The 23,663-nt window shown below is 42.9% G+C and overlaps 1 protein-coding gene across 1 annotated transcript in view; it reads right to left on the minus strand.

Annotated features, from left to right (window-relative positions):
• Positions 1-12,796: 12,796 nt before the first annotated feature.
• MGAM (maltase-glucoamylase) overlaps positions 12,797-23,663 on the minus strand; it is a 59,557-nt gene continuing 48,690 nt past the window's right edge. Inside the window, exons 42-47 of the mRNA XM_016205064.2 lie at positions 23,199-23,255; positions 18,046-18,170; positions 17,009-17,097; positions 15,699-15,748; positions 14,932-15,102; positions 12,797-13,197 (exon numbers count right to left, since the gene is read on the minus strand). Of these exons, the coding sequence (XP_016060550.2) occupies positions 13,120-13,197; positions 14,932-15,102; positions 15,699-15,748; positions 17,009-17,097; positions 18,046-18,170; positions 23,199-23,255 (570 nt within the window). The 3' untranslated portion in view covers positions 12,797-13,119. The remainder of the gene's footprint in view (positions 13,198-14,931; positions 15,103-15,698; positions 15,749-17,008; positions 17,098-18,045; positions 18,171-23,198; positions 23,256-23,663) is intronic.

Here is a 23,663-nt window from a genome sequence, read left to right on the forward strand (position 1 = left end):
TCTTCGATCATACCGAGGTTCTCTCCTCTTTCATTTCCTTTCGTCTCTCAGCCCCTCCTGGTGGCTTTTCCCTAAGTCACACAGGCCTCAAGGCCTATTGCTCTCCCTTCCTTGCTCCCTTGCCCGCTACCTAAACCTGCCCAGTGAAACTCTCCATCCAAACATCCGCCTCCTGGGTCATGCCCTTGGCCCGGCGTAGATGCCACTCGGTTTGTCATCTCCCAAATTCTCCGGGCCTGCGAGCTGACTCACAATCCTGCCAGCGCCTCTCATTCTCCACAGCAGAAATTTCAAACATGATCTTTATTTTCAAGCCCCAACCTCTGTCACCTACTCGCTTACCCTCAGCCAGTATCATCTGCAAAGTCACAAACAAAAGAACTGTTTTGCAGAAACGATTTCATCTTCCTGGTTCTCAACCCATACTTTTCTATAAAAATTTTCCGCATCTAGGTCAATTCTTACCTTTTCCCTCTCAATGGAAGAATTTTCCCTCCTCTTGTCTAAGAATAATCCTTGTTATCTATTCTCTAGTACCCACAGCCTTGGGATTTCTCAAAGCTGTGATCCACTTTGTGGCTTTTTAATCAAAGGTCATCATGACACCTCCATGCTTGTTCAATAATATTGTGATAAAAAATTGACAGTGACAGATGATTACTAGAATTAGTGGGGTGATCACATTGTAAGATTTCAAGATGTCAAATCACTATATTCTACACCTGAAACTAACATAACCCATGCAAGACTGTATGCCAACTATACTTAAATAAAAAATAAATTAAAAAAAAATAAAATTATTAGTATTAAAAAAAAATCTTGTCCCACCAATTACCTTTCCTCTTTCTTGCATTACCAAACTCTCCCTCTGAATCCAGGTACCCTAAGTTCCTTTCTCTTTCCTGGCTAACTTTCCAGAAAGATAATTCCACACTGTCTGCATTAGCTTCCTCATATGTCACTGGCTTGACTTCTGTTTGTTGCATTCCTCTGAAGCTGCTCTCGCCAAGGTCACCAGCGACTTAGCCGCTGAATACAATGGGCTCTGTATTAATAATCTAGCATATCAACCACACCCTCCTCTATCAAGTTCTCCATCTTTCAATTCCTCCATATCGTTCCATCTCGGTGGTTTTCACCTACTTTTCCTGTACCCCTTCAGTTGGCTTTATAGTCCCCTATCTCATTAAATGTTGATATCTCTTGCATTGTTCTCACAGGTCCACTTCACATTCCCCTTGAGCAACCTTCCCCACTCATATGACTTCATATAACTTCACATGTCCAACTGCTTAAAAGATGTCTCATTTGGATATCCTACAGACTTAACCAAATTCAACCTGTTTAAACATGAAATCATCTCTCTTCCAACACCCCGGTCCCAACACCTGCCAATTTTGCCAAATTGGCTGCTCCTCAAATAATTCATACAGAACAGAAAATCACATTTTCATGTATGTATAGCTTCATTTTTAATTAAGGCAGCCTTTAGGTTAATGTGTGATAGGAACAGAAAATCGCAATTTCTTTAAAAACCTAGGTAACTTATATGATTCCTCTCTTTCTGTTCCATCTCACAGCCAGTTGCCAGTGGTCAGACTAATTTCCCAATACCCGTCAGCTCTGTTCCTTCCTCTCCGTCTGTACTGGAAACGCTTCAGCCAGGCCATGCTTTCCGGCCGGATCTGTGACCACTGCTTCCCCACCGCTCCCTGTTTCTACTCTTTCTGTTCCTGGCATCCATTAAACACACTGCAGCTAAATCGATCTTTCAGCAGCACTAACTGGGCCATTTGCTTCTCCTATATTCAAGCCTTTAAAGGTTCTCCAGGTAAAATATAAACTCTGTGGCTTTATAATCAAAGGTCATCATGACACCTCCATGCCCAGCTGTCCAGCCTCTTCTCTCTTCTATGTTCCAGCCAAACCAAACCAACATGTAGAGACAATCTACAAATCAATGTGGACAAAAAGTTTCTCTCTCTTGCTTCATTTTTTAATTTCACCTCTCCTTTACATTTACATTTCCCTGCACCCCTGTTCCTGTTCATCTCAAACCCAGCCCAATGCCCTGACCACTTCTACGAGCATTTTCATGTGTGTGTAGCTTAGCTTCACTTTTTAATTAAGGCAACCTTTAGGTTAATGTGTGATAAGCCAAGAAAAGAAGCACCTTAATTGTAAAAGGTGATTGAGAAGCAAGAATCCATAAATAATTTGCCAAGGGATGGGGGGAGGGGTAAGGGGAGTTGTGTTAGCTTTGGGGTTTGGGATTGAAGTTGGAATATATTAACTATTCCTTCCTATTAGCCTAAATCTATTAAGTGTCTCTCCTCTAGTCTAAATTATTTAAAGGTTTACTCTAATCCCCATAAGATAGGTATTATATTATTATATTTCCATAAAATTCCTACATCAACATTGATCAGAGGGGTGTGAAAGTTGACATTAAGTGGCAACATTTTAAATGGAGCCAGAAAAGCCATCCCAGAGGAACTGCCTTACATATCTTGCCCTTGAACCTTTGAAATGTTTGAACTGGGCAAAATAATCTTTGGGCTGGGTCATAGCCACATTGTTTTACAAACAGCTGTAAGCTAACATGAAGGCAAACGTCTTGACCACAAGGACTGGCTATTACAGACAGTCTGTAGAATTAATAACCTGCCATGTATAGCTAAAAAGTAACTCAGCTGTTAATGACAATAGAAAGTCCTTCCCTCTATTCATGTAATAATTTCCCCTCTTTTCCCATTGCCTTTACCCTGCAATGGGACACTATTTGAGCTTTTGCCTGAATCTGCTTCTCACTTTGGCTTTTATCTTTAGGGTAACACAGGATCAAGATTTCCATTTTATAAATCAATGCTAAGGAATTTTGTCTAACCACAATTATTAATAGAACCGAGGCCAAAAAACCCCCTGAGTGGCCCTTCTTCTTAAGCTAGTACTTGAATGCTCTCTCCCCAAAGTCACCTAGACTGCAGAGCTTAAAGATCCAGAGGCTGAATCACCAATGGAGGAATTTCAGACAGTGAAAGGAGTCTGACACTTTTCTTTGCAGCCCTTACAAACCATAAGCAGGCACCCCTTCCACAGCTCCGTATTCCTCCTGGGGAGCAGGTTCAGCACCTGAAGCTCAGGACACTTTGGGGATAATCCCAGGCATTTTCCTGCCATAGGAGCAATTGTCATCCAGGCAGAAGGTAGGAGTGGAGATTCCTGAAGGTAGAAATTCTTCCATACTTAGAAACCCTCCCTGCCCACATCCATTTTTCTGTATCAAATAAATTTTAGAATAATTTAAATCCAGATTATTACTAAAAACCTTAATAACTGTGTAGCTACTTCCTTCTCTGCCTGGAAAGATGCATTTACCTAACTCTCAATCCGTGCCAGAGTAAGCTACCAGGAGGATCCCATCCAGTTATTCCTTCCTTGGTTTCTCCCAGTGAGAGAGAAACATCACACATTAGACCCTCCCCATCTGTCCCCCAAACACACACACACACCACACCCCTCGTCTCCAGGCAGCCCCCGACTCCACGCACTATCTCATCCCCTCTCCTCACAGTCTATGCGAAGAAAAGAAAATATCAGATGACTCAGCAGAGAAGGAACGGACATTCACAAGAAGGGACAGAACTTATTCAAAGCACCACCTGCAGGGGAAAAGGTACTCACCTCATAGCCGTATCTTCTCACCTGCTGTGTCTGTCCCTCAGTGGTTCTTAAGGGGCACTGAGCAAAGGTGACAGGGCCGACACAGCTAGCTGCTGCCAGGATTGATTTATTGCCCCATAAAGCTGATGGCAATTGGAGGAGAGGAATGGATTTTCCTATAGACCATAAATGGCCCTTGCTTTCCCTGTGATACAGTGGAACCTTCATTTGTTAATGAAAGGGGAAGGTGGAGCTTTAATCTAATAGTTCAGCCTCTTCTGTGTTTCTGTTCATATCCAATAGCTTTGTTTAACCCGCAATATTATTCTTGTTAGCCCATGTAGCCTAAAGAGCTCAGGAGCTGAGGTCTTACCCATCTCCTTCACTGTTGTATCTCCCCTGCGTAGCACTTGGCCCAGCATCCATAGATATGTTTAAATATGTAGCTATTTGTTGAATAAGTAAGCCAAAGAATGAATAGCTCTCGGTTCATCACATTGTTCCTTTCTCCATTTTCCTCTCTCGAAATTCCCTTGGTGTAACCCAGCTCTTCATTGATTTAAACAAGCCTTCCCACCAATTATTCTAAATAAGTGAAGCACCATTAAAATAGAAATTATGTAACCTTGAAGTGGGAAGACACCTCTACTGGAAATTTGTCATGCTCTTCAACTGATCAGCACCTTTAAAAACACCTCTAATACTTAAGGAACTTCCCCCTTTGAGAGTCCTGCCTCCCCAGGGAAGAGGCTAGAAATTCTCTCTCACAGTCTCCCTTTCAGCCAAGGTCGAGGCACGTGGCCGGTGCTCAGTTGATGAGATGTTCGTGCGATCCAGAAGGAAGTAGGGAAATCAAGCAGCTGCCGTGTGGATCAGGATGGTGAAGGGATATGGTTTCAGAGGCAGCACAAGACAGGGGACCTATCGCACCCTACGCTCAGTACTGGGGGGACACCAGCTGCCACACATGTGCTAAGGACAGCGACAGTGGCACCCCCTCAGGGTAATTGGGCTGTTGTCCCTAGCCACACAGTCTACACACCTGACCCTCTACCCCTCCTGGAGTTTCAATGAATCACTAACATCTTTGAAAATTTTCTTTTCTTCTTAAGCTAGCTGAGAAAAACAAAAAGTGGTTTTTAAGAAACTGAAGTATAATTCACATACCATGACATTCGATTTATCCTTTTGTTAAATCTTTATTGTTGGGAGTATTACAGGTGTCCCATTTTCCCCCTCATTGACCCTCTCCACCCCACTCAAACCTCCTTCCCAAGCCAATACCCTTTTAAAGTATACAATTCAGTGGTTTTTAACAGATTCAAAAAGTTGTGCAATCATCACCACCATCTCACTCCAGAATATTATCATTTCCTAAAGAAGACGTATATTCATTCATTAGTGGTCATTCCCATTCCCCTGTTCCCCACTCTGCAACCACTAATCTACTTTCTTTCTTTGTGGATTTTCCTATTCTGAGCACTTCATATAAATGGCATCATATAGTATGTGGCCACTTGTGTCTGGCTTCTTTCACCTGCCATAATGTTTTCAAAGTTCACCCATGCAGTTGCAGGTATCAGACACCTGCAGGTATCAGTACTTTATTTCTTTTTATGGCTGGATGATATTCATATATTAACATATCACATTATGTTTATCCACTCATTAGTTGATGTACGTTTGGGTTGTTTCTACTTTTTGGCTATTACGTGTAATGTTGCATAATGTCTCTGGACCTATTTAGTTCATCAGATTGTTTTGTTCATTAGCTTCTTCTTAAAGAAGACCCTTCAACATTTCCTGCAGTGCTGGCCTGGTGGTGATGAACTCCTTTAGCTCTTTCTTATCTGTGAAGCTCTTTATCTGACCTTCAGTTCTAATTGATAGCTGTGCTGGGTAGAGCAATCTTGGTTGTAGTTCCATGTTTTTCATCACTTTGAATATTTCTTGCCACTCTCTTCTGGCCTGCAAAGTTTCTGTTGAAAAATCAGCTGACAGTCCTATGGGTGCTCCCGTGTAGGTAACTAACTGCTTTTCCTTGCCTCTTTTAAGATTCTCCCTTTGTCTTTAACCTTTGGCATTTTAATGATGATGTGTCTTGCTGTGGGCCTCTTTGGGTTCCTCTTGTTTGGGATCCTCTGTGCTTCCTGGACTTGAAAGTCGATTTCTTTTTCCAGGTAGGAGAAGTCTTCTGTCATTATTTTTCAAATAGGTTTTCAATTTCTTGCTCTTTCCTCTCCTTCTGGACCCCAATAATATGAATGTTGGGCTTCTTGAAGTTGTCCCCGAGGCTCCTTATATTATCTTCATACTTCTGGATTCTTTTTTCTTTTTGCTCTTCTGCTTGGGTGTTTTTTGTTTCTTCATGTTCCAAATTGCTGATTTGATTCTCAGTGTCCTCTACTGTACTGCTGATTCCCTGTAAGTTATTGTTAATGTCAGTTCGTGTAGCCTTCATTTAAAATTGGTGCTTTATTATGTCATCAATAGTCTCACTTGGTTTCATAATAGTCTTACTAATATGGTTGAGCATCCTTATAACCATTATTCTGAACTCTGTATGTTAGCTTGCTTGGATCTATTTCATTTAGTTCCTCTTCTAGAGATTTCTTCTGTTCTTTCCTTTGTGACCTGTTTCTTTGCCTCTGCATTTTGGCTGCTTCCAGGTGTTTGTTTCTATGTATTAGGTAGAGCTGCTATGTCTCCTGGAATTTGTAGAGTGGCTTTGTGTAGTAGGTGTCCTGTAGGGACCAGTTGCTCAGCCTCCCAGTCACCTGAGCTGGGTCTTCCAAGTGCTCCCCTGTGTGGGCTGTGTGCATTGTCCTGTTGTAGTTGAGCCTTGGTTGCTGTTGGCATCACTGGGAGAAATTGACGCCCAGGCCAATCAGCTGTGAGGACCAGCTGCAGCTACAGCCAGAGAGCTGCTGTGCTGGAGACACCCCTGTGGAGCAGGATTTACTTCAGTGGGGCTTTGGTGTTCACCAAGTGCGCCCCTTGAGTGTCACTCGTGGGTGTGGTAGGGTTGTAATCCAGTGTGGTCGAGTCTGACCACCAGGTGCACTGTCTCTGGGGCCTCCCGGGAGGTGCACAGTCAGCCTGTGCCAGTGCCTTGCCCAGGGCCACCCAGCATGAACTACTCAGCAAACCGTAGTTGGCTGCTCCTTGTGCTGGGCTTGGAGGTGCCCAGGAGAGGCCCAGCTATGAGCCAGTGCAGCTGCCGCTAGTGCCAGGCCTGGGGCCACTTATTAAGCGGTATGGGGCCCACTGCTGCTTGTTTGAGAGATTTTAGGAAAGTCCTAAGCATGAGGGTGGAGAGGCCACTGGCACAGAAAAGCCCCTGGGAATGGCCTGGATGAGCTGCAGGTGGGGGGGGGCGGGGCCTCCGGGAATCACGGGGCGGGGCCAAGGGTGTGAGTCAGGTGCTGGCGATTCCAACATGGCGCCCGCCTGCCGGCTGTGTGCGGGGAGGACTCGCCACAGGAGCCGTGGCCTCCGCCAGCCCTTCTGCCCGGGAGGAAGCCGCCCCTCCAGCTCTCGCCCGGATCCCAGGCAGGTTAGTTCCCCCCGAGTGTCCCGGGTCCTTTCTGGCTGCTCCCGGCGCTGCGCTCAGAGGGAGCGTCCGAGTGAGTCCGCGCCGGGCCCTTTAGAGGAGCTGCTGGGGCTCCCGCAGCCTCCGCGACCCTCAGCGACAGTCCCTGCTGGTTTCACAGCCCGAAGGTGTGGGGACGTCTCTTCCCGGCCCTGGAGCCCTGGGCTGGGGGCCTGCTGTGGGGCTGGGACCCCTCTCTCCTCTGGGAAACCCCACCACCGAGGTGCCCTCCCGGGTTTAGCCGCGGCACCGGGTGTGGACCCGCGGCCGAGTCTCCGGGATCCAGCCCCATCCGCCCGCGTCTCCGCCCCTCCGGGTCTCGGTGCTTCCTCAGCCCCCTGGCTGCGGGGCTTCTGTGCAGCCGGGTCTCAGGAGGCTCTGAGCGACGGTGGGTCTGTGGTTTAGTTGTGATTCCGATGTGGCTGCGGGAGGCGGCGGGCGCCCCCGTTCCCTGCGCCGCCATCTTGTTTCCTCCCCTTTCGTGTTCGGTTCTGACCTATCAGCTGTGGAAGTGTGTGCGCATGTTTTGGGGACGCCCTGTATTTTCCGTTCTCTTGGGGATACACCAAGAAGTGGAATTTCTGGGTCATATTGTAACTCTACCTTTGACTTTTTGAAGAACTGGAGCATTGTTTTCCAAAGTTGTGGCAACATTTTACATTCCTACCGACAATATATGAGAGTATATAGCATATATAAGATATTGTATATTTTATATGCGGCATGCCATCTTTTAATGGCATCTAAGATTCATAAGTAATACAGTATCCATAGTGGTCCCTGTTTGCTTCAGATCCTCAGTGTGTGGCAAGTACACACACACACACACACAAACTTGGTTCCTGCTTTCATGAATTCCCCACTTTGTCTTTGCTCCAGTACAAGAGAGTCTTTGTTAGAGGGGAAAATGCACCTGGATCTCATTTCAAATTGGGATGATATCTTGGCAAAAGATCAAGAAAGGAGAGTTATTATTACATAAGATCTTTCTAGTCTTTGAGTAATAGTTTACTCTTAACTCCCACCATCCCGTGCTCATTGGTGACATTGCTCACACTACAATGCTAAGTGACAATCCATCCCGGCTATAACCTGTTTTTTAAGGAAGAGAAAACAGCCAACTTTGCCATCCCTTCTTGCTGACTGGTGGCTGGAAGATATCGGTTCACATGCTTGTGTTGACCAATGAAACAGTAACAGAGAGACTTTGGAGGTAAGATATAATCATGTGACCCAATATCTTCCCGTTGTTTATTAGTCAGAGCATGATGAAGTTAGCTCTTGGCAGAGATCATAACATGGTCAAAGAAAGCAGGTGGCTGGAACCATCAGGTCAGAAGCCAACAATACATGACGCTAAATTCTCAGAGCACCATCCTCCAAGGCCAGATGCAAAACTCTCCATGATGCTGCTGCAATGACAAGAAGAGAAGGTTGGCGACACTCAAACAGTATCTGCCAAGGCCAACACAATTTTGTTTTCGTAGGTACCTATGATAATCAGTGTTATAATGATGCTTTAATGAAAAGGCATAAAATCTTATTTTTTTATTTTGGCATACCTACAAAGAGATCAAGTGAAACTGTGTGATCTGGAAAAGAGAAAATGTCAAAAAGACCCCAACCTTTCCCCTCATAGCTGCCAGAAGTTACAAGTGCAGGTCCCTGTTGCAGAGGCCACAGGTGGATATGGCTCCCTGTGGAGTGGTTCTTAAAGCATGCTCTGGGTGGTCCCTGAGACCTTTTCAGGGGGGGTTGTGAAGTAAAACTGTTTTCATCAAAGCACCAAGAATATTTGCCTTTCTTCCTCACTTTCTCTCGTGAGTGTACAGTGGAGTTTTCTAGAGGCTACACAGCATGTGCTGTCACAAAAGATTGAGTGTGGAAGTAGATAGGAGAATTCAGTGTTTCCTACAAAGCCAGATTTCAGAGAGATGTGCAAAGATGTAAAGTACTACAGCGATGTTGACTAATTACTTTGGCTTTGGAAAACATAGCTATTTAAATTTTTAATAAGATAAATATCAATATATGAAACACCAGAAACAAAAGCTTTTGGAATTCTCAATAATTTTTTTTTAATATAGCTTTATTGATTTCAGAGAGAGGAAGGGAGAGGGGGAGAGAGAGAAACATCAATGACAAGAGAGTCACTGGTCTGCTGCCTCCTGCACGCCCCCAACTGGGAATCGAGCCCACAACCCCGGCATGTGCCCTGACAGGAAATTAAACTGCGATCTCCTGGACCTTAGGTCCATGCTCAACCACTGAGCCATGCCCAGTCAGGCCTCAATAATTTTTAAGAGTAAAAGTGGCCCTGAGACCAAAATGTGTGTGGTCTGCTAATGTGGTGCATTAATTTTCAAAGTCCTTACATATATATCACATATGTAAAGTATATGGGAATGTGTAACACACACAGACACACACACACACACATATATAATTCTTTATTCAAATAGAATTTCAGGATATAAATGGTGAATGACTGAAGCCAGGTGGGTCGCTCAGAACCCTGCAATCCGCCTCCTCCTCAGTCCTAAAGAGCAATGAAGAGCCCTGAGGCTCTGCACAGCCCCATAGTTTGGAAATCACCACTTAGTCAGACACCAGCATTTTACAGATGAGGAAACATAATCCCAGAGAGACAAAGTGACTTAATCAAATCTCCTGACCCTACAGATTGCTTCCGAGTTTTTCTGACTCAAACAAAAGCAGCATAAAATGCCCTGATTAGTGAACCTAACAAGGGCTGAGACAAGATGCAACCTTATACTTAGAGATGGGCAGCTCTGCTCGAGAGAGAGAAAATAAGGGAAACACAAACCCAATTCCTCCACTGATCCTCTTTCCCAGAGCTACTAAAAGAAATTTTTTTTAAAAAAAGAGATATCACCTCACATCTATTAGAATGACTACCATCAAACAGACTAGAATAGCCCTGGCCTAGGATCCAGGAGATCGCGGTTCGATTCCTCATCGGGGCACATGCCCGGTTGTGGGCTCGATCCCCAGTAGAGGGCGTGCAGGAGGCAGCCGGTCAATGACTCTCTCTCATTATTGATGTTTCTATCTCTCTCTCCCTCTCTCTTTCTCTCTCTGAAATCAATAAAGACATATTTTTTAGAAAGACTAGAAATAACATGTGTTGGCGAGGATATAGAGAAAGGGGAACCCTTGTGCACTGTTGGTAGAAATGTAAATTGGTGCAGCCACTATGGAAAACAGTATGGAGATTCCTCAAAAAATTAAAAATAGAACTACTATATGATCCAGCAATTCCACTTTGGGTATTTATTAGAAGAAAACAAGAACACTAATTGAAAAGATATATCACCCCAATGTTCACTGCAGCATTATTTACAATAATATATATATGTGTGTGTATGTATATATATATATACACACACTAGCATATATATAATAGCATATATATAGATAGAGATATAGGTATATGTATAGGTATATAGATATGTAGATTAGATACAGATACATAGATATAGATATATGCATGACAGGGAGAAAACCTCCAAACAGTTATAGAATTCTATCCCAATATGGGAATATGTGTATGTATATATATAATTCTTTATTCAAATAGAATTCCAGTATATAAATAGTGAATGACTGGAGCCAGGCTGGGGCGCTCAGAATTAATACGAATTAAAATGTGAAGATCTCTTACCCTGAAGTAAGCTCCTAATTTTACTGTGCAAGTCAGGTATAAGCAAAAAACACAATCCTCTACGAATGTGTATTTTTTTTATTAAAAAGGGAATTAATGTACAGACTTAACAAGGAGATGATGAGCGGATGGGAAGTCAACCAGGGGACACTGAGGCCATAAGGAGATTAGCAGCAGTGGGAAGCTGCTCCCGCCTCCAGTTGTAGGAACAGAGGAGACGGTGTTGCTTAAACCCAGGAGCAAACACGGGACCTAGCAGGCCTGCCCTGGGATGTGGTAAGGAGATACGGAGGAGTTGCTGGAAATAAAATGCATGACTAGCGAAAACAAACACCTCGTGTGTCGCTACACTGAATTTTTAAATATTTGAATACATGTATTTTGATATAATAGAATTCCTTGAAAATAGTGTGCATTTTACTTTATGCATTTAAGGACATCATTCCTAGCAGCGGTTCCCCGGGTTCACCACGCTGCTGGGGTTCCATGGTCCTGCAAACATTGCCAACCTTCTCCTGCCTCACGCAGGGGCTTGGCTACCAGGATTCTCCAGTCTGAAATCCTGTCCCTGAGCACTCTGTGGCAGCCAGAGCAAACTTCCACTAATATGCGCTTGATGATAACCTAAAATAGCTCTAAATATCAAGTAAATAATGCTTTCCTCCTGGAAGTCTTTCTGGGTTGATTAGAGGAAAGCTAATAGTTTCCCACCTTTCTGACCAAGGGACTCATTCCCATGGTTACTTTTCCACATTTCACACTAGTCACATAGTTAGCTCAATCCCTCATCCACGAGCTCCTCATTTTGACAATTAGAACATTAAGCCACTTGAACAATATTACATTCTGTAGGCTTGTGCAGGCGCTGACACATGAATATACAAGCAGAACATGGCTTCCTGGTGTTAAAAAAAGCATAGGGATATAAACACCTTCATTTCTAACACACTCATTTTCAAGTCACACTAAAAGTAAATATCCCTATCGAACATTAATATATAATTTCTTTATCGTAAATTTTAACCATCTGGAGTTTTAACCAATAGTGTTGCAACTTCTATTTTGCAGAGTTGATATTTTACCACATATAGCATCTGCTACGATTAAAACAACAGTAATCCAAATACACTCTTCCACAAACCTAAATCTTATAAAAAACCAAGCCACGGGTGTAAGGAAAAGGGTGGATTCTCCCAATACTGATCATTTGTTGGGGGATTAGACTGCAGGAACTCTGAACCCAAAGAGAACAAGACCAGTTTACCAGGGTGTGCTGAGCAAGACATAGTCTTAATCGGAACTGGCATTACCAGTGGTCAAATTACCACAAAAGTCCAGGTCTCTTATAAATATGCTTTTTTATTTTATCCGGCGTAGAAGTTGCATGTGGAAACTGTGGTTATATACATTAGGCACAGAGTAGAGAAGTCAGAGTTACACATTTCAAAGCTCACTTCTGCAAAAATAAGTTATTTTTTACATTCACACCCCTTCCTTCGGGTCAGCCTGCTTAAATCCCATCCTCACGCCTACTCCCACCTGTTAAGCGTTTCCCTAACCTTTCCTCTCGCTTTCAAGTGAGTTGGTTCTTCCTTTGTTCCTCGCCTTGAGGCTAGTATTCCTGATATTTTTAACATTGTCTTCTCATTTGTCATGCTCACGTTTATCATGACCTGTTGCCCCTCAGCTTTCCTGCTTACCTTTCCTTGCACTTGCCTTTTCTTCCCCTTCTATTCCGCTCTCAAAGTAACGTTCCCCTCTCCCTATAACCAACCAGCAGATGTTCTTTCTGGGAGGGTTAGCTCCAGGGCCTGACACTGTCCCGGAAAGTTTTTTCTTGGGTGTTTAGGAGGAGAGGGGGACCTATTTCCTCATTACATACACATACACATGCACACACGCACGCACTTCACCATGGACCCCGTTCATCTTCAGTAAGTGTTGTATGGTGAACAACAGATACTGTACTGATCACATAGAGACATTAAGGTAGCCCATCAATTTTCCATACCTCCCTACTGCCCACCCCACAGGGCTGAGACACATGCAAAACACAAAACAAAATTAATCAAAGATTTGAACCCATACTGGGCATGAACCAATTAGCAACACACAATAATTTTACAAGCATGAAGTATAAGTAGTTTCAAAGCCGTTCATAGGATCTTGCTCTTAGAATTCACGGAGTGCTTTTCCATGTCAGCGAAATGAAATTATGTAGGCTGATGTTTTTGCCAGTCACATCAACACTTAGCACCTGTTGGGAACCAAAGGCAAAGTATTGGGCATTAGATGACTGAAATTTCCTGCAGACAAATCAGAGATGAGCCCTTGGTGTACGCAGCACTCTGATGCTTCCGCAATGCATTGCCTAGCTTCCGGGCTGCTCTCACATTTTCAGGTGAGGGAGGGTCTTAAATCCTTACAGGACAAACATCACTCAGCCTCAACAACAAAGACAACAAGCCTCAAAATAATGCACTGTGCAGCCACTGTAGAGACACAACTCCACAAATACATTGGAAAAAGAGTCCTCATTTTCATTCATTTGGGGTGTTGAGTTCCTTCAGCCCCCCTATTATTTCCTCCTCTGTTCGTCCTTCAGAGTGCTCATGTGATCGCCAGTGAGAATCCAATATTTCAGCTTTCTTCTAGGCAAACACTTCCCATAAAGTTTCACTGCATGTGCAGCCCATGAGTCGGTCAGCAACAAAAATAGGTAAAGTCCTTTACGAGCTCTTGGTAAAGTTTGGGAAGTTGGTTAACAAGAAAACCACAAATATGAGAAAACAAAAAATACAAAACTGAAGGCAAACTTTTGTTGCAGGCCTTGTAATCAGGGAGGATTAGGAAAGAAAAATAGTTCAGGAAAAAGCGTAAATAAGCACACAAAAAAAGCTCCCATCTGCCAGGAGGGGAGATGTTAGAACCGCTCCATTAATCCCAAGGTGCAGAGTTTGTGTGTATTTTACATTCATGAAATCAGAACGTGTTTTGCAGTCAACAGCCTAAGAATTACTGAGCCAAGCAGCACTCATGACAATTGTTATTACCTGTGCAAACCTGAACATCTGTGCCACTACTGGTACTACGAATGGATGAACAGCAAACCACTTAGGGGTTATTTTAGGAAGGAATGTGAATCCTTCCATAAGATCGAGAAAGGGCTAGGATGAAAGCTTACATAAACATGCTAGTGACTTGGGAGAAAATCTCACCTAGTGGAAACGTTTTATGAAATTCTGTCCCACCAGCACCTGGATAGTACATAGCAAATGCCTTAACCCATCAGTGCCGCATAGTTTCCTTTTAAATAATCATAAATAAAATAATAATAGATGTAAATGATAAAATAACCTAAATATCTAAATAATAAAAGGCAAATTATGTGACACACATTGGTTAAGGTATTTCTAATATTTCTTCACACTTAGGGTCCACCTCTTCTAAATCACTCTGATGTGGAATCAATACCCACGTATTCCCACCCGACGCTTTTCTCAGTGTTACCACTTAACATATTAAAATGATAAAAATCTATGTCTAAAGGAGTCTTACAAAGCTCTCTATAAGTTCAGAATCGAATTTTCAGTGACAGAAAATCTCTGTATCATACTCTTATACATTTTCCTTTCTTGGTGGCACATGAAATAATGGGCTAACTTTTAACTACCAGTGTCTTACAGTTGATAAAATACAGTCGTTCAAGCTATCAAGTAGATCTCTGAGGCAGAGGTGAGGGAGTAAAAACAAGGTTTTACACAGCTTTGCACACAAGCAGACATGCATGGAAAGTAAGGACCAGACCCTCAATCCCAAGTGATGATAAAGGCTGATTTCCCCTCCGTCAGCATGCTGTCCATTGCTGAAAACAGAGGGATTGGCGAAGGGCTTTGCAGGAAAGGGTGTCACTAGAGAGGAAACAGGCAGGCTTTGCACAATGCATCTCAGGGTTGGGAAATACCACTCAGGCTGGTCACTGGTCACTAACCTGTGATGCTGCATTATAGGTGAAGGTGGGCGTTATAACCGTGCCATTCAGAGAGATGCTGACACTGGAAACGGGGGCACTGCCCACTCCCCAGATCTCAATGTAGCCCAGATTCAGGGGGTTTGTATCCGTGATGTACTTGTTGAAAATTACATGACTCTCCATCGTATTCTGTCAAATTAGAGATAAAAGAAACCAGAAAAGAAAAAGAAAAAAAGAAAAATTTGTTCAAATTTTTCCCCACCTCTTTTTAGGCACAAATGTAGATCATGAAGTCAGACAAAGTCAGAGTTACCACCTGTGCCCTGTCGTGGAGACCATGATTTCAGGACTCTATCCCCTGTTGCAAACTATCGCCCAAATTTCCATTGGCTAAAAAGCACCTGCAAGGTCTCCAGAACTGCCCTGAACTCTAAGGAGACAAAGGGTCTCAGCTATCAGGAACCATACATTCTACACGTGGAGATGTCAAAAAATGTGCAGGCCATTCCAAGGCAACATAGGAACGGGGGCTGGAGAACAGCGAAGTAGCCTGCCCGTCTCTGCCTTGGTGAAAATAAGTTCCTGATGAAACATGAGTGGGGCTAATCCCAGAAAACTTCCTGGGAGCATACTAAATCTATCTGAGGTCTAGGGGGAGGGAGGGATGCAAACTAGCCAGGGGAGGGGGAAGGAATTCTAAGCGGTACCTTATGCCCTTATGACCGCCTGCATCCTACTAAGCCAGTAGGACTCTAGCGCCCCTTCATTGTATTAGTCGCACTCACCTGGCTGGCAGAAAAGTGGGCCAGGTAATAGAGCCCTTTTCCATAGGTATCTGCAAGCAAACAACAAGGTAGACATGACCTAGAGTTATACTTAGAATTCTCATTGCCTGCTTGTCTTGGTTGAGAAAATAGGAACTATTTTTTGTTTTTTATTTCATTTTTTTCTTTACAGATTTCCACTTTGTGATTTAAGATCTAGGCATGGAGATTAGTCAGACTCTGCCCCTCACCCCAGTTTGCACAGGATGTTTGAAATGAGTATGTGTAGACACATCAGTCTGATGGAGGCACCTCACATAATGTGGTTTCCTGACACCACCCTTCAATTCACTTATCTCCTGGTGGTCTACCCCTCCCAACGTCTCCCTAGTCACCTCAGAACGGCCCAGTCCCTTCTGCTAGAAGCACACATATGTGAACATACGTGATGAAGATACAAACACCAAGAATGGTGTCTTGGTGAGTTTGTCTTAAGAGATATCAGGCAATTTCTTAAATGCAGTCTCCAGAGAACAAACATAGCCTTCTTAGTCCTTCCACCCTCATTTATGCCACAGGTCCAGGGAGAATATAACGCTAGGTGTTCCCACCCTCCTCCCTCCCCTGTGGCGTCCTCACTCATCCCCACATGCTCGCCTCTTTCTAACTGGCTTACTGCTCACTCATCAGAGAGCACTGGCTAGCCTCTAGAATTGTGCTGTCCAAGGGAGCCAGTGGCAAAATGTAGCTATTTAAATTTCAATTAATTAAAATTAAATAAAATTTAAAAGTTTAGTTCCTCAGATGGACTTGTCCCATTTCAAGCACTCAGTAGCCGCCTATGTCTAATGGCTACCACCTTTGACAACAGAGAGACAGAACAGTTCCATCGCTGCGGAAAGTTGGATTAGGCAGCACTGGCCTAGAAGCAGCTAAGGATACTTGAGCCCTCCTACCAAGAGTTCACCAATTCCTGTAAACACCTAATTCCCCCCAAACAAATAGCAAAGCTGATAGAGGCATTGTCTCTCTTACTGGGGCAATAAGCCATGCAGTTAGGGAATGTGCCTTTGAACATAAACCATATGGAAGTATATTTCCATTGGTTACCAAAAAATGTTCACTGTGACCCCCACACTGCTGTCTTCTACAGTGGATAAAGGTGAGACATTCAGAGCTAAGCTTCAACTACACTATGTATTACTTCAAAGTAATAGCTATACTTAAAAAATGCAAAATTGCTTTAACATGAAACAGGAAAAACAGGCCCACAAGATATCCAGGAGCCCAGTCAATGGGGCTGACATGAATCTGAGGCAACCCTTACTCACCAATGCTTCTCCCATCATCCCAGAAGAGCCAACCTTCCGCAGCTCCCTTTTCATCCAAGGCGACCTTGAAGCCTATGTGTTTCTGGCGGCTACAGTGAAATGGGAGAGAGGCCTTAGCTGAAAACCAAGCCACAGTCTCAAAGCAAGGGTTTTCAAAAAACATAAAGGAAGTCCTTCCTGCTATAAAGACTGAGTGCTAGGTTTCAAGAGACTCGGCCTACTTCTAGTTCTGTCTTCATTAGCTCTATGACTTCGTACCAGGAATGAATGGATGAATGAATGACGCAGGGGGACAGGCTCTACCAGAAACTACAAGCAAACCCATTGGATTCCTTCTCTTTCCATTGTGAGGAAAGCTCGGATGTTGTGGCCTTTCTTCTTTCGTGACCTAACTTCCTAAATACACGTATAGTGAGTTCTGTTCACAAATGTCCTAAGCTCTTTAGTTTTAACTGAATTTTTGGACTCGAATGAGTAAGGCTCTAAGAATTTTAGTTTGACATCAGACACACATAGATTTTAGTCCCTGTTTAACTGCTTACTAACTGTGTGAGTCTGAGTTCATCATGCTCACTCCACAGATCTCAATGAAGCCTCTTTACTCTTCTGTAACATGGGGATAATAGCAGTACTTATGCCATAGGGTTTATTTATTTTATTTTTTTTAAAGAAAATTCCATACTATTTCAGTTCTAGGCACACAGCAAGCATTCACTTGATCTTAGCTATTATTCTACAGGCATAGGTCTAGAATTTTAAAATCTGTGCATGAGGACTCTCAGCCTCAGGTATCAACTGCATTAGCTTCTTACATTTCAATTATCACTAATTAGACCTAGCATCTCACCCACTTAGACCTAAAAGAGTTGTTGATAACTGTTCAAAGAATGTAGAGTCTAAAAAAACAGTTTAAAAATAAAACAAGCAAATAAACCAACCAAGAAAAATGTTTAGTAAAATTGCTTTTGGGCCCAAGAGTACTGCTTACAGATTGGTGGGCTCCACCAGGATCTGAGCTAACCGATCCCATCACTCACCTTAACTGAGTGTTCTGTGCAGGCTCTTGCCAGGGTAGGATGTAGCCCCCACGGACATGAAGATTAATGTGGTCAAGAGGGGCTGGCAAGGTCTTCCACTCTCCCCTTGCTTGAATGTCCACACCCTGTGGGCCAGAGGAAGGCAAGAGATGAAGGGGAGAGAACACACCTCTGATGAGTGCCTTTACCAGACATCTTGTCCACTCTTCCGAACCTGCTGCCCATTCATGGTTCACGATCCTTCCGCGTATACCTGTTATTACGTTTTCCCACATTCACCCAGCTCCTGTGTGGAATCTTGCATATACGTCTTATCAGGGCCCCTTGCTTTTGGGGTTTCCACAGTATCCACCACATGAGATCATAGCATGGATCCCACTCCACCTTCACTCCACATCCTATTTCTGTGTCCTTGAGCACAGCTAGAGGAGGTTGAACAATCCTTTCATTCATTTCCTGTTGGCTCCTGATACACTCCCCTGCCAATGGCGTTTCTATACCTTCTCTTTCACTGGATCTTCGTCTCCCTTCACTGCCCCACGCCCCACGCCCACCAACTTAACTAACACCTGTGGTACATTTCACAGAGAAGATTAAAGTGAGCTGACTCAGTTCACAAATCCTTATCTTAAACTCACTATATCTTCTTTTATGTTTAAATCTTTATCTTGCCTCATGTGTGACCAGGAGAAGTGCTCTCTGACCTGGAGCCATAAACCTTAGCGTCTAAGAAGCCATCCTTCCAATCAACTACAATAAAAAAAAAATTCAGAAACACTCAAACACATGGAGGCTAAATAGCATCCTACTAAACAATGAATGGGTTACCAAGAAGATCAAGGAAGAAATAAAGAATTACCTGGAAACAAATGAAAATGAATACACAACAACCCCAAATCGATGGGACACAACAAAAGCAGTCCTGAGAGCAACTTGAAAAAGAACAAGAAAAGCCCAGAGTAAACAGAAGGAAAGAAATAATCAAGATCAGAGTGGAAATCAATGACATAGAGTCTAAAAAAAAAAAAAAACAATACAAAAGATCGATGAAACCAATATGACAGAAGGGAGAGGGGAGGGGATAGGAACACTCCACAGTGTGCTCAATCCCATAGGCATGGCTGAGGCAGGCCCGGAACTCTACAAAGAGCTATACACTGCTGATTTTGCAGCTAGTTTAGAGAAACTGAGTCAGAGCCGACAAAGATCCAGCCTTAGTCCAGCAGAGCCATTTGGGTTAAACGAAGCCCTTCACCCTGTCCCTCATCAAGGTGGGACATAAAACAAGTGGACCCTACAGGCCAAGCAGTAAGGGATGGCTTGTCGCTTCTGGTAGTCAAATGAGCACAGGAGGGGCATTGCGGGGATGGGAGTTCACAGCCACCAAGGCAGCTGTGATATGAAGAATCATGATGCCCGAGAAATGGGAACCAGCAAGACAGGAGCCTCACTTAACATTCTTTGTTCAAGTTCCACTGGGCAAGCAGAAGAGAAATTGTGCAAAAGTGGTGGCTATCAAGCTAAGTCCGGCTTTCTTATTTTTTTCTCCTGCTTTTCCATCTGTGCCTTTCTGTTCTACCTTCTGGGTAGTTTCCTAGATTGTATTTTATGATTTCTTTTTAAACAGAATTTTAAATATCTGCATCATGCCTTTAATTCCCAAGGATTGATTTGTGAGGATGCCTGTTTATGGCATGCTTTATTATTTTTCTACTTAAATTTTCAATAGCACAGGTACAGAGAAGGACAGAAATAATAAGTATATGGAGAAATAAAATATTACCAAGTGAACACACTCAGGAAATCACCACCTAGCTCAAGATAGGAGAATTACTGCTTTTCCAGAAGGCTCTCTCATCCCTCTCATAGTAACCACCATACCAAGGTAGCTCCTGATCTGATTTCTGTCACTTTTCCTGATTTTGAACTTATATTTTCTAAATAGAATCACATATTCTTTATTCTCTTATATATGGCTATTTGTGCTCAATATTATGTTTATGATATTTATCATTTTCACTGATGTTGCAATAGTTCATTATTTTTCTTGCCCTATAGCACTGAGTTTGAAAAACAGAACATGATTTATTTGTCCATTTTACTGTTGATGGGCATTGGGTTTATTTCCAGTTTTTTACTAATTCACCAATAATACTGCTATGAAACATTCTTGGACATACCTTTTGGTGAAAATATATACATTCTAAGAAAAAATATATAACATTTATCATTTCTTCCCAGATACATGTATATAATATATTAATATGCTATATAATGTGTAATTATATAACCTGACATATTATATATATTACACACAATTAATAAAAATTCTAGTGCAAGTTTGCTTTATTTTCTGGATTGACAAAATTATTCTATGTCTTCTAGGAGAATATATAAAAATAACAATCAAAAACATTTCTGAAAAGAATGAGGGAACATCAGTCTATCACACATTAAATTGTACTATAAGTATGCAATCATTTAAAATGTTCAATACTGACAGAATAACAATTAATAAAGTAACAAATCAGAAACAGAAAAGAGAATTCTTCCATATGAATTCTAGCATATATAAGAACGGTATATTATAACGAAAGTTTAACAAACAAAAATATTGGGGAATTTGACAATTCGGGAGGGAAAAGAGTTATAGCCTATTCACTAAGTGAATTCTATTCACTAAACAAATTTAGTGACTTTAAACATTAACTTGACTATATAAAAGCTAAAATCTCTAAAATCATAAACAATTGAAAAGCAAATGCCATGAGAAAATAGCAAAAGGATAGAAAGGTCACAGAAGCACAAGTGGCCTGTCAAAGGTCACCACCAATCACCCTGGCCAGGTGGCTCCATTGGTTGGAGCGTCGTCACATACACCGAAAGGCTGTGGGTTTGACCCCTGGTTGGGGCATGTAGGGGAGGCAACTGATCAATGTCCCTCTCACTCTCCTGCTCTCTCTCTCTCCCCTCCTCTCCCTAAAATTAATGGAAAGTATCCACATGTGAGAAAAAACAACAACAAAAAAAGATAATCACAAATAAATCAGGAACTATCTGTGAGCATCAGGAACTATCTTGCCTTTAAGAGTCAAAGATGAGCAAACAAATTTTAAATAGAAAAGCTAATGGTTAAACCTGACACAGAGTTAGAGAGCCGAACACTCTCATCAAGTGCTGCTGGGAATCTAAATTGTTCCTGAAATTTTGCCAACTTATATTAAAAATTCTTGTAGTAAACATCTTCCCTGGCTAGGAATTCAGGCAAGTTCTGGGTGATGGGTGGGGTGCAGCACATGCTGGGATATGCTCTCTTGAATAGACAAGATGGAAATTTAGGCGAATTTCATGTTTGGTTGAATGGAAGAGAGAGAAATTTAGGCAGAGTCTAGAAATAGTAATTATATGAATTACATGTAACCTCCTCCCTCACTTAAGCTCTAATAACCTGTATCACAACAAAGGAACCGATTTAGGAACAAGATCTGCTTGACTCCTTTGCTCCAAGCAGAGAGCCTACGCCTCCATTCTTCCTTACCAAGGCCAAGCATTTTCCATGCTTTTGCCAACATCTCTAAAACATCCTTCCTCTTCCTCTTTAAAAATATTAAATAAGATAGTGTATCTTTTATTGGTACCTCTGTAAATTTTTAGTAGGATTGGGTACAAATTAAGTAATATTAATATTTTCACCTAATCCCACCACAAGTCCCTTGGCTGACAGGGGCCAGAGCAGGCTCTGGCCCTGGTCCCCCAGCTGTCATCTTTGTGCTATATTTGCAGTCCTCTGCTTTGTTCTCCTCAGAAAAGTCACAAGAGGAGGCCTGGGGAGATGGAGAAGAAACACTCCCTGGGACTCTTCCTCAAGATACTGCCCTGATCTTGAGAACATCACACTAAGTGAAATAAGTCAGACAGAAAAAGGCAAGAACCATATGATTTCACTCATGTGTGGGATACAAAACTGAAAGCAACAAATGAACACACAAGACAAACCAAAACTCACAGGCGCAGATGAGAGTACGGTGATTATGAAAGGGGAGGGCCTGGGGGAAGCAAAAAGTAAAGGGGGTCAAATATATGATGATGGAAGAAGATCTGACTTTGGTTGGTGGGCACACAATGCAATATACAATTACAGAATTGTACCCTTGAGCCCTATATAAATTTATTAACCAATGTCACCCCAATAAAATTAATAATAATAAAATATTGCCCTGAAGCTGCTCTGAAGACCCTGCTTTCCTAGATGAGTTTCTGGGGCTCAGACGAGCCTGGGAACATTCTACAGCAGACGATGTATCCAGCCTGCATTTCTAAACGCGCTTGCATTGCTCCCGTGCACGAGGGTGGGGTTCTTACCTCTATGTGCATTTTACACACGGCCTGAGACCTCACTTACCCTAGGGAATCATGTTTCACAACTCCTCTTTGAGCATCTATGCTGTAGAAGGGGGCGTGGAATAAAAAGAGAGGAGCCTGGCCTGTGGGGCTCAGTTGTTAGAGCATCAACCTATGCACCAAAGGGTCAAGGGTTCAATTCCTAGACAAGGGCATGTACAGGTATCTGGGTTACAGGCTCAATCCCCGGGCCCAGTTGGGCATGTGCAGAAGGCAACCAACCAATCGATGTGTCTCTCCCACATGGATGTTTCTTTCTCTCTATTGCCCTTCCTCCTTTCCACGCTCTCTAAAAACCAATGAAAAAAATATCCTCAGGTAAGGATTAACAAACAAAAAAGAGAGAGAGAGAGAGAAGAAAAGGCCCCTGTACTTAAGAACTTACAGTCTAGTAGGGGGGGATTAAACAAAAACTATAGTTTACAGCACAATTTCCAGTGTTTACTAGTGTTGCTGTTATACACCACTGTGAATGGTGCTGGTAAAAGGAAAGATAAAACTAACACATAAAGAACACCCAGGAAGGCCAGGCAGTAGGGAAGGCACTTCATGTGTTATTCCACAATCCTGTGAAGGAAGTGGTCTTCCCAGACTTGGAGGTGAGAAGGCAGAGGCTACGAGGTCCCAGGTGACCTGTCCTAGTTCAACGTCAGGTGGGTTACAGAGCCACACTGGGAGCGGGGGTCTATCAGATTCTAAATCCCAGGCGCATTCCTGTTTTCCCTGGTCGTATAACAATCAGAAAAACTCACCGTGTAGTAATCATACCAGCGGGCTGTGGGGAAATATGCAGAGACAATTCTGTTATTCTGAAATGAAACACAAACAAGTCATGGGCAGGGCTCAGTTATCTAAAGCAGAATAACTGGCTTGGTCAAAACACTAGTGATGGTCCTTGGCCCAGATGCTTCATCTCTCTAGAGGCCGGGACTGTGGGGGAAGACTTTCTTTTCTCTCTGCTTCAAACAGATTTGCCTGCCCCAAACTGGTGGCTTCTATATAGTCTTTTGGGATCCAGGACTTTGGGGGGAAAATTATCATCTGCTTGTACACTTAACCCACATACCCTCTCTAAAGAAACAAAGAAGTTGGGTCTGGGGCAGAAGAAAACTCTGTGGGTTTTATCGTGCCAATACTTCAGAGATTCTGATCGGTGCACTAAGTTTTGGAGAAGATGCAATTAACTAGTGTTTTGATCAGAAGCCTAATCATCAACA

Source organism: Miniopterus natalensis, chromosome 10, assembly GCF_054644295.1.
Source record: "Miniopterus natalensis isolate mMinNat1 chromosome 10, mMinNat1.hap1, whole genome shotgun sequence".
Taxonomy (NCBI): domain Eukaryota; kingdom Metazoa; phylum Chordata; class Mammalia; order Chiroptera; family Miniopteridae; genus Miniopterus; species Miniopterus natalensis.